The following is a 12,420-nucleotide window of genomic DNA, read 5'->3' as shown; positions in this document are numbered from 1 at the left end:
TATTGATAAGGCTTATAAATAAATATATTCATCCAATAAATTATCTAATAAAAGTAATGAACTAATAAATTTTTTAATATAATAAACTATCAAATAAAATAACATTAATTACACGTACAACGCAGATTCTTTTGCTAGTAATAATATAAATGATTGCACAAGCATTGTAGCTCACCGGTATTATTCCAAATCGAGAGCTTGCAGTCCAACGGAAGAAATATTTTAAACATCACAATAATGCAAGTACTTTATGACTATTCTACAGATGCTAAATTTGTTTTTAATTTTTTTTAATATAGTATAATATTATACAATAAGTGGTCCATAACAAACAAAACAAAACAAAAAACTACAAGCTGCTACAAGTTCACAAGAAGATGAAAATGAGAATCCAAAGAATTCAGTGGGGCTAGGCTAAAGACCAATGATAATCAATCAAAGATGATCTGAACTTGCAAGTTCCTCCCATTTCGTTGAACAGTCAGTTCCTATGATTGAGTGAGAACAAGTTCACCAACAAAATTGGAAACGAGAATCATCATAGTTTAGAACACATTTACAGACCACTTATATCACCAGCAATAACATATATAACATGTAAAGCTCATGTAATGAGTCAGGAGGTCAAAGATGATTCAGCTCCCGGTCTCACTATAACCGAGTTCCTATTATCATAGAACAAGTTTATAGGACAAGAATGAAATAAAAAATCTCATATTTCAGATAGACTATGAAAATGGGCTTCTATCCCTTCATCGCCAATAATAACTCGTATAAAACATAAGAAGGCAATGAGATGTCACAAGGTCGAGATGAGTGAGAGTTGCCACAAGGTCAAGATGATTTATAGTTTCCCAATTTCACTGGATAAAGATTTCTATGATAAGAGAACAAGTTCATCAACATATATATATAAAACATAAGAAGGTCGTGTGATCAATCACGAGGTCAAAATAATTCAGTCTCAAAATTTATGTGAAGCAAAATGTCAATAATTCGACAAGAAGTTCATCTAGGAACAACGATAGGTCGTGCGACTGGTCACAAGGTCAAGATGATCCCCTCAAGCCACATTCCTACGATTAGAAAACAAGTTCATCGAACAAGTGCAAAATCAAGAAATCCCAAAATTTAGAAGAAACAATGCAGGGCGCTTCTATTACATAATCTCCACATATATTTCTCCTTAAATCTCCAATTAGAAGATCAAGATTTACAAATGCATAAAACCAAGCTGAGAATCACTCCACATAGAAGCAAAATTCCAGGTTACTCCCAAGAAAATTTGGCATATTATTGGCTGTAAAGCTCAACTAATTTAAAACACACACAAATATATCTAGATAGAGTCCTAAGATAACAAACATTGACAAGCACTGTAACTACAGCAGATAACAAATGGCTCAAGAAAACAAATTTTTACCCATATAGTAAGCAAGCAGATTGCACCTTCAATTGTACAAGGGCCAATCAGTCCACGCTCCCGAAACATGACCGTTTTCGCAAACATAAGCTCGAACAACGGGCTCCCCGTCGTCATGGAAGCCAAAGTATCGCCGCAGACAAAACGATGAATGCAAATCCCACGTCTGTTTCGACGAGCAAAACGCACAATTCAAATCAATCCTGCTCCTACACCCATCGTTAATCGTTCTCCAAACCCTTGATTGCTTGAAATTCTTAAAAATCCCCCTAAATAACATGTAATTCCTCTTCTCCTCGACATGAACGCATCCCGGCCGATCGCAAATGTACAAACTATCCCCCTTGAATCTGCTGGCGAGCAGCTTATTCCCTTGCTCACGGCTAAGATTCCAAATCCCAGACGCCAAATGCGACCCGTGTGACCTATAAATCTTCCTCTTCTTACAAGCAGAGACATCGGGGTTCCGATCCTCCGTCTCCCTCACCTCGGGCTGGATTTCGGGCCTTTCAGCACTCGCCTCCGCCGCCAGCGTCGCGGAATCGCTGTACAGCGTATCGAACAGCAAATCGTCGTACAGTGACCACACGCTATCAGGCACGGAAACCACCGGTTGTCGATCGCGGCTGCTGGAAGAAGCGACTTCTTCTCGGCCGGATTCAGCCGCTCGGGACATTCTGTGCTCCTTATAATTCTCGTCCGGCCCGATCTCGCGCTCGAGCCCGAAATCCGAGTTCTCGAGGAGGACGCCGGAGTGGAGGAGTCCCGGGCAGCACACGGAGAGCTTGTAGAGAGACGACCAACCGCCGGGCGCCGCCGCATCCGGCTGGAGATCGGAGACGACGGCGGGGATCGACTGCGAGCATTTTGTTCTCCAGCAGACGGTCCTGATTAGGGCGGAGAATTTGGTGGAGACGCAGGCAATTCGAGCCCAAATCCGGGGATCGTCTTGGAGCTTGTAAAGTATGTTGAGGATGACGTCGTCGGAGAGCTTCGAGAAAACGCTTTCAGACATTGTTGCAGAGATCGAGAGGAAGAAAGTAGCGGTTGCAGAAGAGAGAGAAAGTGGTGGTGTGAGAGTGAGAGTGGAGGTGGAGTTTTTCTAGCTTTGCCGCAGGGGCGTGGGGCGTGTTTCGCATACTCAAATAATATAGGGGCTGAAGTTGCAAATTTAATTTTGTGCAGCAATTTATGTGGTAGGAAATTTATGGGAATGATTTTCAAATGCCGTGTGACAAGAATAAAGTTGCTGCTACGCCTATGGCGGCATATGGTTAGTGGAACAATCATGCACGTGTAGAAGCAATTCAATGTATATAGGAGTATTACAAAACGACACTCACTTTATGTAAAATAATGAAAGGTCAAGTAGATGCACACATGATATGATATAAAATGGACTTTATAATTCTTTTCAAACATTATAATTTACTTTATTCTATGGTTTGCGTCATTGTTTTTTCAACCACCGGCGAAACTAGAAAGAAAAGGATTAGGTGTCATGAATAATGGAGGTGGATAATTCATGTACATAAATAAAGCTTGAACTTTTTATCTTCAAATACACTAATGAGAGCATAAATAATTATTCTGTGTGCTTACTCGTCATATTCGTATTTAATTTATATTCCATAACATTAAGAAACTTGTCTATTTAAAAAAAAAAGTCACGAAAAATCTCCACCGCATCGAAAAAAGAAATACGTATCTTACGTTAAAAGCGTTGGAGCTTTAGAGCAATTTCATTTCTTGCACTTGAAGACTAGTTTGTGACCATCCAACCGTTATAGTACTTTACATAATTGATCCTAGATATGATTGAATATTTTTATTTTTAATATATTTTTTTAATTTCACCTTTTTAATTGAATAAAAATCAAGCAAAACTAATTCAATTGATTAAAATACTCAAGAACCTTAAAATATCCCAAATTTTCAATTCATCTAAATAAACAAACCATTAACTTATTACTCCCTTCGTCCCAATAAAAATGGTGCGCTTCTTTTTGACACAAGATTTAAGGAGAATAAAATTATAGTATAAAAGTGTATTAAGGTGTGTATAGCCATATTATTTGTAGTGTAAATTATTGCCAAAAAGAAAATACACCACTTTCGTTGAGACGACTCAAAAAAAAAAACGAACCACTTTCATTGGGACAGAGGAAATATTTTTTATGTATAGAGACTAATCCTAAAAAATAAACACCATCTTAATGCTTTCCTGAAATACGAAGAAATTTTGAAGGAAACGTCGAGCTGATCGGTTTCACCCAAATCGGGGAAGAATTGTGGCATCCACATAAATAGTTTGGGGCCCCTCGAAAATAACGTTACAACGCCCATCCATACCCTCACATCAGCATCAACAGGTCACCTTCATGTGCAAACAGGATGAGAAACTTTTAAAAGGACCAGTGCAGGATAGGAACCCATCACTGGTCCAAATCGAATCCACATGAAAGCCAACAAGCTGCATCTACGCGACCCAATTCATCACACACTACTCAATTTTTCATATCACAGAACCTGCTTCTCAACCGTATGCATCATTCCATGCTCATTTGCAAATTAACATAGCATCTAAGGCAACATACACATCTTCAAACAAAATTATTTCAAAGCAGGCAGCATCTAGACAACCAATACAAATTTTCATATTAGGAACATTTAGGCAACCAGAGTATGCACATCTAACACCCATTTCCCATTCTCATGCTAGAAAATAGGCAACCCCAGTCGAGCAAAATCCTAAATTTCATATTAGCGACATCTACGCAACCTGATTATCGCATAACCTTAGGATTGCTAGCAATCCAACCACACATTTGGAGGTATAGGTGGCATTGTTGCTCCAGAGTTGCACTACAACATTCAATCCCTGTTATCACAATAAATTACATCATGAAGACAACAGTTAAAGAACATTGATGAAGAGCAAGGATTCCAACAGAAAAGGCTTGTCAAACCATACAATCCTAGCACATGGCTGCAAGCAACTTATAATAGAAGTTATCATCAATAGTATAGACGGATATGGCTACATTTTGCAATTTTAGAAATACTGGATTCACAAGTCTTGCAAAAACAGAAAATTATCTTCAGATAACATAAGAGAAATTTAAATATTCCACCATCAGTCATAACACACTGTAGTTTCTCTCGATTTACTGCAACTTCTAGTGCAGGATTAACTAGCCAAGCACTGCAGCATTAATTCCCCATCAAATTAGTCATTCACCTGATAGAAAATATAAGGAATGATATTAACATCAAGAAAGTAGATCCAATGGCCATAACATACAAAGCTGCAAGAAGTAAACCTGGAACGGCTCCTGCTTCGGCTCTGGCTAGGGCTCTTGCTCCGGCTGCGGCTTCTGCTTAAACTGCGTTTTTTTGGACTCACACTCGTATGTTTCTGGGTGTTATGATTGACAAAACAAAGATATAAAAAGAATAATGGGGGCAGAATTACATCAAATGCCCAAATTCAATATAAAAATAATATACACATCCAGAAGGGTAAAAATAACAAAGCAACAACTGATTAAAGTAGGACTAAACTTACAGCTGGTTTCGGGGATCTGGATCTTGAAGGAGATCTGCAAAAGGTCCAGAAACAACCCAATTTAATATCCACTAGTCCCTCTTTAAAACTTTGATCCAAGAGCCTTGTTGCCACTTCCACGTCATAGTGACCGTGACCATATTGGGCAAGAGGAAACTCACAAACATTTAGAATACACATGAGAAGAAAAACAAAAACGGAAAATATTAATTTCACCCAAGCAAGTAGCCCATCAAAGAAGAAACACAACCTTGGCATTGGAATATGTGATTAGCAAAAAATACCAAAAGAATCAATAAATGCTCGAATAGAATGAGTTGATAGCTTAGCACCATTGGAGATAGTTTAAACGTTTCCACGGCAAAAAGGTGTTCTCTTATTCAATTAGTCCAATATCCAGCTTCACCATAGTAATCCATGATCTTCATGTTCCAATCTAGCACCCATTGGACATTTGCGATGCTCATTAGAACAGAGACATCGAGAAGGATTCCAAAGTTACCATCTAGAAAGCATCATACCTCCAACCCCAAAAGAGTTGTAGCCAACTGAACCAATTTTACCCAACAAGATCCTAATATGCAATCCCCAGATCGCGCATATATCCATATCTAAAAACAAGAAAGAAAGTAATTCCAAGTTTGCAAAGGATAAAAAGATGTGATCCTTTTGACAGTTGAACATTTTTTCATAACCACATGCATAATGCGAAAGTGGAAGGGCAAGGGTGGTGAAAAGGGAAGGGAGGATGAGAAGCAGACTCAAGCAAGGGCTGAAACCAAATAAATCATGTTTTGTTTATTCAAATACTTCAAACGAATATTTTATAGGCATCAACTGTTTGCCACAGTAAATAAATACAGTTGGGTATTTGGCACTATCAGCTGTTATAATCCATCATTGTGATCTATTGCGGAACAAAACAAAACATAACACAAGAAATTTCAGAGATATACTTGCATCAATCAGACTTGTGATTATTATTAGGGAAAGTATCAGTTTAGATATTTCAGAATTAATATATAAAAAAATATATATAGTATAACCTTAAATTTATTATTTTGTGCTATCTATGCAAAAATTCTAGAGTTCATATGCCAAACTATTTTTTTTTTGGATGCATTGTAAGTAAAACAAAAGCAATATGTAAAGAGTATTTTTATTATGTATGTGTGACAATAAATGTATTATTATATGAGGTTATCGACAGCATACTAAAATAAAATGTTTAACAATGAGCTGTTTCCAGTAATGAGGTAATTAAAAATTGCAACTTTTGCCAACCAACAGATAGTAGAAGTGAAAGCACACTCTCAGCAGAAAAATTCCAGAGCAAAATACTCTACCTTGATAAAGAGCGTGCTTTTGATGCAGAACGAGACCGAGATAATGATCTTGACCGAGACCTTGAACGACGCGATGATTTCCCTTTAGGTGACTTGCTGCAAGTAGATTCATCAAAGTGAATAGTCTTAGCAATAGATGTTTATAAACCGGTAAAAAGAACATGAATCGTCTCAAAACAGCATTAAACCTTTTGCTCCTGCTTCGGCTAATACTAGGACTTTTGCTCTTGCTTCGACCATTGCTCCTTCCTTTTGAGTAAGACGGGCTGCGACTGCGACTGCGGCTGCGGCTGCGGCTACGGCTGCGACTTCTAGAGCGGCTAGAATCATATTCCTTCACCTAATAAAAATGGAAGACGTTATGAGATATATGATACTGTGATCCAAAACTATTAAAAAAAAAAAAAAAAACCATGCAGAAGCTTGAACATTGAGTCATACATGTACTCTAGCCCGTGAGAAAGCATTCCGAAACTCAGAACCATCGAGCTTCTTGATCTGCATTGGACAATAGAAAGATCATTATTGAATGAGGGAGGTACAAATGGATGGTCCAAATTACTCAGTGAACTAAACGGGGAAATGTAGTCATTCATGTATTTCAGTTTCAAGAAAAATAAAAATGGAAGAGAAGCAATGCAACTCACAGCATATTTCATGTCATCAAAATTTGTGTAGTCCACTATCCCTGTCTTTCCTGAAGGAAGAGAAGTTGCATTCACATTTAAGAAAAAATATGCCACAACTAAGAATCCCAAAAATAATTTCGTGGATGGACCCAGATATATACTATGTCTATAACCTATAAGCTAACAATAGGTATTCATAATCTGTCAAAAAAAATACCAATAGTGATATAAAACTTACCACTCCCCTCATGGAAAACTTGTGAGAAACAGACATCTCCAGCTCGACGCATATGATCCTGGATTATTATCATAAGACTCATAAGACCAACGACCAGCTATGTGGTGTAATATGACAAGAGAGACTGGCCAATATTGAGCACCAAGAGAAATGCACTCTTACCTTAAGATCTTGCCATGAAGCAGAATGAGGCAAGCCGGTGACTAGAACTGGAACATTAAGGTCACAGGAGAAAAAATGCAGTAATGTTAAAATCTTGAACATTGGATGACATTTACATATGAATTTATGTATCCACCTCTGTATTCTGAGCGCCTAGAAACGCCACCACGGGGACCCCGACTTCCAGTTTGACGATCTGTCGATGATGAGTTGCCACGCCCACCATGCGCTAGCTCAACCTGTAACCAAATATCACAAATATTAACATAGCCAACGGATGCAAGCAAAAGGTGACTGCCAAAAAAATACCCACCCGTAGGCGATGCCCATCAAAATCATAGCCATCACGCCCTCGTATGGCATCTTCAGCATCCCGAGACTCTTCAAACTGTCATGAAAAAATAGAGATTAGAAGCTCAGAGGAATTAAAAACTCAGAAGTAAATCAAACCTTACCTCAACAAAAGCATAGCCAGGGGGCCTTGGGGGAATTTTAAGATCAATATGCACAATTGATCCATACTGCCAGTAAATGAAATTGAACCAGTCAAAGATGTGGATATTAAGATGCACTCTGAAATTTATTTAAGAGAAAGAAATCAACTTTCCAAGTAATGAAGTTAGACTTCAACACGACTTCTTAAGTTCATAAAAAAAATAAAAAAATAATTCACTCGCCATAACGTAAAAAAACCTTGTAAAAAAGATCCTCCACTTCGCGCTCACGAACGTCCCCAGGAAGGTTGCCAACATAGAGAGTTCTGCTAGAGCGACTCATTTTTGCTAAAGAAGAAAAGAAAACGCGAGGAAATTAGAACAATTGTAATCCGGATAAAATTATACACATAAACTACGTAATTTCCCAAAATAATATCGTGAACATAATTTCACCAAAATCAATTTTGCTCAAAACAATGATATAAATAGCATCTTAACGAAAATAATCATCACTGCTCTAAAGTACGAATTCTGCCTCAAAACTATGAATTCAATAAAAGATCCATTTTGCATCCCAAAAAAAAAACTTGAAAAATCAACAAATTAAACATCAAAAGAAAAGACAATCAACAGGACTAAGTACTTCACCAGCACAAATAACGATAATACTAGTAATAATTTAGGAGAAGCTCAAAATGGGAGGGGGGGTTACCTAGACCTAGAGATGGGAGAGCGGAGCGCAGCGACACGGTCCGGATAGAGAAGAAGAGTGACAAAAAAAATATTAGGGTTTTAAAACGCGGCTGATTGAAGGAAAGAGGGGCAATTTGGGAAAATAAAAATAAAAGGGGGGTAAAATTGGGTATGGAACTGGCACGCCCGCTTCTTTCATTTCAACAAATATAGTTTCTCTCTCATAATTAATTAGTTACTAGTTATTCCGTACGGTAACATAAAATGGTTGTCTGATAATTGAGATATTAGGTGCATGGTGAATATATTACAAACAAACAAATCTTACAAATATATTTGTACTATATTATTATTGAAAGATATGTGAATCACTCGAGTAATCATACAATCCATTCAAGGATTGAAAATATCAGATTGATATGTGATTTTGTAACTATGATGAAACTCGAAATATATGACATGATTTTACTATTATCATTGCCGTTGTTTTGTCATAGAGCACCAATTTACATCCGATGACTAGAGTGTTAACACATATACATTTACATAGACACCTTGTGACAACAAAAATTAGGTAGACATGCGGACATTAGGTCATAAAGACCATACATCAGCTGCAAGTGATACTTTGATTTCATAATAATAATAATAAATAATAATGAAAAACTTAGATAATAATTACTACTATCTTTTTTTTATTTCATCAGCTGCAAATGCCATCCAAATTCCCAGCTCTTTTCACATCTTATCCAAAATACTACTCCCTCCGTCCCAATAAAAGTGGCCACATTTCCTTTTTGGGTGTCCCATTAAAAGTGGCTACTTTCTAAAAATGGCAAAAATTTACTTTAATTAAGTCAACAATTACTCACTAATTTGGTCAACAATTGTAGGCCACTTTCTAAAAATGTCAAAATTACTCACTAATTTGGTCAACAATTGTAGGCCACTTTCTAAAAATTACTCACTAATTTTGATGGGTCACACTCAATTAAAACATAACAATCTCCTTCTTAATCTTCGTGCCCAAAAAAAAGTGGCCACTTTTATTGGGACGGAGGGAGTATCTTTTTTTTTAGCAAAAATACCGCCCACTATTGATGTGAAGCAACAACCTCTGCAAAATCACTAAATTCAGCAACTTGTATTTTAGGGGTAGGTTTAAACACTTCTAAAAGCAAAGCTGTTTTACAAAACACTCCCTCAAAATTCAAAATTCTGGATTTTCTGGATAAATTCGAAGTAGAAGCTGTGCCCCAAACATCAGTCCTGCTTAAGTAAGGGCAAAAATTGAGAATCTGCGACGAGAATTTCTCCAAAACACACACATAGCCCACCCATGTCAGCAAGCAAGCATAAACACATAAACCAATCTACTAAACACAAGGTGTAAAAGCAAGTCAGCTTGACAAAGTGAGCAAAGCAAATATCATCCCACAGACCGAGGCAAATGGCAAGAAATACATCCACGACGAAGCACACAGCTGCAGTTCCTGCATCGAAACTCCCATTTTAAAGATGTTGGGTGTTTCCTTTGTATTGAACATCTGATAACTCATAAATACAACTCATTTATGTTTTATTTCCAACAAAGTGTCGAAGAAAATCAATTACTTCCCAGCCCTCCTTTGGCTCCGCTGAAAAACAATTCTCAATGATGGCCACCATCTTTACCTCCGCCTCCTCCCTTGGCCTTATCTGCAGCTGCTCTCAGCTGACGCTGCTCCTCCTTGTAGACTCGGTTCCTCCGTTGGAACTGCAATAAATGTAATTCTATCAAACAAGGAATTCGGTTGCCATGCCAATTTAACAATGAGAATATTGAGTTCAAAATTTAGAGTCACAAACATCACATGTTAAAGCAATATTTCAATCTTATAGTTATTGTCTCAGAATTATTCATGTGATCTTTATAATTGATAAGTGAAAAAAAGCTACATCTGTTGATGAATCTCTTTATCCTCAACTTTTCCCAAAAATACAAACAAATACACCCACTTACCAACAAGTCATGGAGATGGATTTGTCGCAAAAATAATCAATAATATGGATAATTTGAGACACTTTACCATAATAGCATATAAGTTGCCACCATAAGAGCAGGGAGGGCAAAATAATGAAAAAGAAGCAAGTAGACTATCAAACTGCATGCAGCAGCACAAAGTTTCAGATTACTCAGGGAACTTGGATCATGTGGATGATCAGTTTATTAAGTAAAACATCCGAGAAATGTGAGCTAGATACTATATCCTAAAAATTTCATATCTAGAAGGCTTCAATGGGTCCCACTTTTTGGAAGCTTTCATAGACCCATTCTATGATCATACATAAATAAGCCCACATGGGCCTATATAAAGTATCAGTAAGATCTACCATTACATACTATTCTCAAATTATTGATAAGCATCATCTGAAAATGGTGAATCATAGATGATTTCAAAAGAAAGAAGCAACAATCTCAAAAATTCAACTATTTCTGTTAACTGAATCCCAGGGGAGAATGTGTGACGTATCTACCTTATACAAAGGTTTGGTTCAGGGTGAAGCAAAGCAAAACTTCAAATATTTCGACTTGTTTTGCAATGATTGACAAATATATTATGAAGATTAAGAATGCAGACAACAGCACACATAAAGATTATAGTTGAATTTTGCAGAATAAACAGAAACTACGAATGATTGTGTATCCTTGAAAGAATTCATAAGCTATCACTCAAACACATTTATTTCGAGCCATACATTACATCCCTTGAAAGTACAACCGATGAACTTCCTTTCAGTCAAACTGATCGAATCACAATCCTTTTGTGCAAAATGTGCAATTCAAATATCATCCTCGTGTAAATTTGCCACACCATCTCGTTTTATTTTGGATCAAATTTAAATCCACATTACTTCAAAATATAAACTCAATACTCACAAGACAAAACAGATTAGAAGAACACTACCAATGTGTGTCGATTCCTTGCAAATATAATTTAATCTAAAAAATTAAATCTACGCGCCTTGTAAACAACCTGAACGCTTGAAATCCTTGATGCCACTATTCATTTTCAACCCCCAACACATAAATCATCAAAACCCCTAATTTGATTAACTAAGATTTACAGCTCCCGGGCTGAATACATACATTTCCCCGCAATTGAAATGGAAAAGGACATGGACTCACGTATTAAAAGAAAAGAGTAAAAATGAGAAATAGGCGTACACCTCTTTAGAGTGGTGGAGGCACTCGAAATAATCTTCGCGGAGGAGGCCGCAGTCCTTAGGCTCGCGGCAGCGGGACATACATTCGCTGAAATCGACCCAGAAATCGTAGCATCGTCCCTTGTTGCCCGTGATTCCCCATCCAGACGCCATTTTCACCTCCTCCTCGAGCTTTCTCTCTCTAGGGTTGTAAAGTTGGGCTTCGTCGTTGGGGGATTTTTGATGGTACCGGTTTTTTCGATATGAACCGAAACTGGAAGAGCGGATTCTGGAATTACCAAAATGCCATCAATATTTACAAATTGGAAATTCAAAATCATTTACTAATTTGGTGTTTTTCAACTAAATACTATATACTCCCTCCGTCCCGGCCAATACGCTATATTTGTTTTTCGGCACGGGATTTAAGGAGTTGTAGATTAATGTTTTAAATGTGTAAGTGATGAAGTAAGAGAGAGAAAGTAATAAAGTGATAAAATAAGAAAGAGAAAGTAATAAAGTGATAAAGTAGGAGAGAGAAGGTAATAATGAAATACTTAATTAGTGTTAATTAGAGCATCCGCATTGGGGTTACATGATAGCTTACATGATAGTCTACTTTATGAGGGGGGACCACATGGTGTAAAGATGTTGCATTGGGATTACACGATAGCTTACATGATAGCATTAGTTTTGATTTTTCCATTTTTCATTTAAGTTTAATTTCATAAATTTAAA

General features: G+C 37.1%; 3 protein-coding genes across 9 annotated transcripts; all 3 read right to left on the bottom strand.

Annotated features, from left to right (window-relative positions):
- Window positions 1-264: 264 nt before the first annotated feature.
- LOC131000437 (phytochrome A-associated F-box protein) lies at window positions 265-2,837 on the bottom strand. Of its 4 annotated transcripts, none has more exons than XM_057926340.1 (2): window positions 1,424-2,837; window positions 265-488 (listed from the first exon to the last, which is right to left on the bottom strand). In XM_057926340.1, the coding sequence occupies exon 1, from the start codon at window positions 2,436-2,438 to the stop codon at window positions 1,452-1,454; it is 987 nt and encodes a 328-aa protein (XP_057782323.1). In that variant the 5' UTR covers window positions 2,439-2,837; the 3' UTR covers window positions 265-488; window positions 1,424-1,451. The 4 variants fall into 4 exon arrangements, with proteins under 4 accessions (XP_057782323.1, XP_057782325.1, XP_057782324.1 ...); XM_057926342.1 differs by having other exon boundaries at window positions 1,450-2,837; XM_057926341.1 differs by lacking the exon at window positions 265-488 and adding an exon at window positions 884-1,076.
- A 1,530-nt stretch (window positions 2,838-4,367) lies between these two features.
- Window positions 4,368-8,661, bottom strand: LOC131000428 (serine/arginine-rich splicing factor SR30-like). Of its 4 annotated transcripts, none has more exons than XM_057926330.1 (14): window positions 8,516-8,660; window positions 8,060-8,148; window positions 7,822-7,939; window positions 7,680-7,754; window positions 7,503-7,605; window positions 7,367-7,413; window positions 7,205-7,262; window positions 6,985-7,034; window positions 6,779-6,835; window positions 6,526-6,677; window positions 6,338-6,433; window positions 4,992-5,025; window positions 4,747-4,841; window positions 4,368-4,664 (listed from the first exon to the last, which is right to left on the bottom strand). In XM_057926330.1, the coding sequence occupies exons 2-14, from the start codon at window positions 8,116-8,118 to the stop codon at window positions 4,661-4,663; spliced, it is 948 nt and encodes a 315-aa protein (XP_057782313.1). In that variant the 5' UTR covers window positions 8,119-8,148; window positions 8,516-8,660; the 3' UTR covers window positions 4,368-4,660. The 4 variants fall into 4 exon arrangements, 1 of the variants encoding a protein (XP_057782313.1); XR_009093734.1 differs by lacking the exons at window positions 4,368-4,664; window positions 4,747-4,841 and adding exons at window positions 5,324-5,427; window positions 5,513-5,602 and having other exon boundaries at window positions 8,516-8,661; XR_009093733.1 differs by lacking the exons at window positions 4,368-4,664; window positions 4,747-4,841 and adding an exon at window positions 5,513-5,602 and having other exon boundaries at window positions 4,992-5,427; window positions 8,516-8,661.
- Window positions 8,662-9,852: 1,191 nt separating this feature from the next.
- On the bottom strand, window positions 9,853-12,016 carry LOC131000436 (NADH dehydrogenase [ubiquinone] iron-sulfur protein 5-B-like). Its single transcript, XM_057926339.1, has 2 exons — window positions 11,707-12,016; window positions 9,853-10,252 (listed from the first exon to the last, which is right to left on the bottom strand). Exons 1-2 carry the CDS (start codon window positions 11,854-11,856, stop codon window positions 10,148-10,150), a joined length of 255 nt encoding a protein of 84 aa, XP_057782322.1. The 5' UTR covers window positions 11,857-12,016; the 3' UTR covers window positions 9,853-10,147.
- Window positions 12,017-12,420: the final 404 nt, after the last annotated feature.

The sequence above is a fragment of the Salvia miltiorrhiza genome, chromosome 8, assembly GCF_028751815.1.
Source record: "Salvia miltiorrhiza cultivar Shanhuang (shh) chromosome 8, IMPLAD_Smil_shh, whole genome shotgun sequence".
In the NCBI taxonomy this organism is placed as follows: Eukaryota; Viridiplantae; Streptophyta; class Magnoliopsida; order Lamiales; family Lamiaceae; genus Salvia; species Salvia miltiorrhiza.
Note: the sequence above shows the minus strand (reverse complement) of the source record. Positions and strands in the feature narration are given on the sequence as shown.

Coding starts and splice junctions, on each gene's coding strand:
- LOC131000437 (XM_057926340.1), bottom strand. CDS start 2,438: ATGTCTGAAAGCGTTTTCTCGAAGCTCTCCGACGACGTCATCCTCAAC.
- LOC131000436 (XM_057926339.1), bottom strand. CDS start 11,856: ATGGCGTCTGGATGGGGAATCACGGGCAACAAGGGACGATGCTACGAT. Junction 10,253..11,706: donor GCCTCCACCACTCTAAAGAG/GTGTACGCCTAT, acceptor CATTTATTGCAG/TTCCAACGGAGGAACCGAGT.
- LOC131000428 (XM_057926330.1), bottom strand. CDS start 8,118: ATGTTGGCAACCTTCCTGGGGACGTTCGTGAGCGCGAAGTGGAGGATC. Junction 7,263..7,366: donor CTTCATGGCAAGATCTTAAG/GTAAGAGTGCAT, acceptor ATAATAATCCAG/GATCATATGCGTCGAGCTGG. Junction 7,035..7,204: donor AGTTTTCCATGAGGGGAGTG/GTAAGTTTTATA, acceptor CTCTTCCTTCAG/GAAAGACAGGGATAGTGGAC.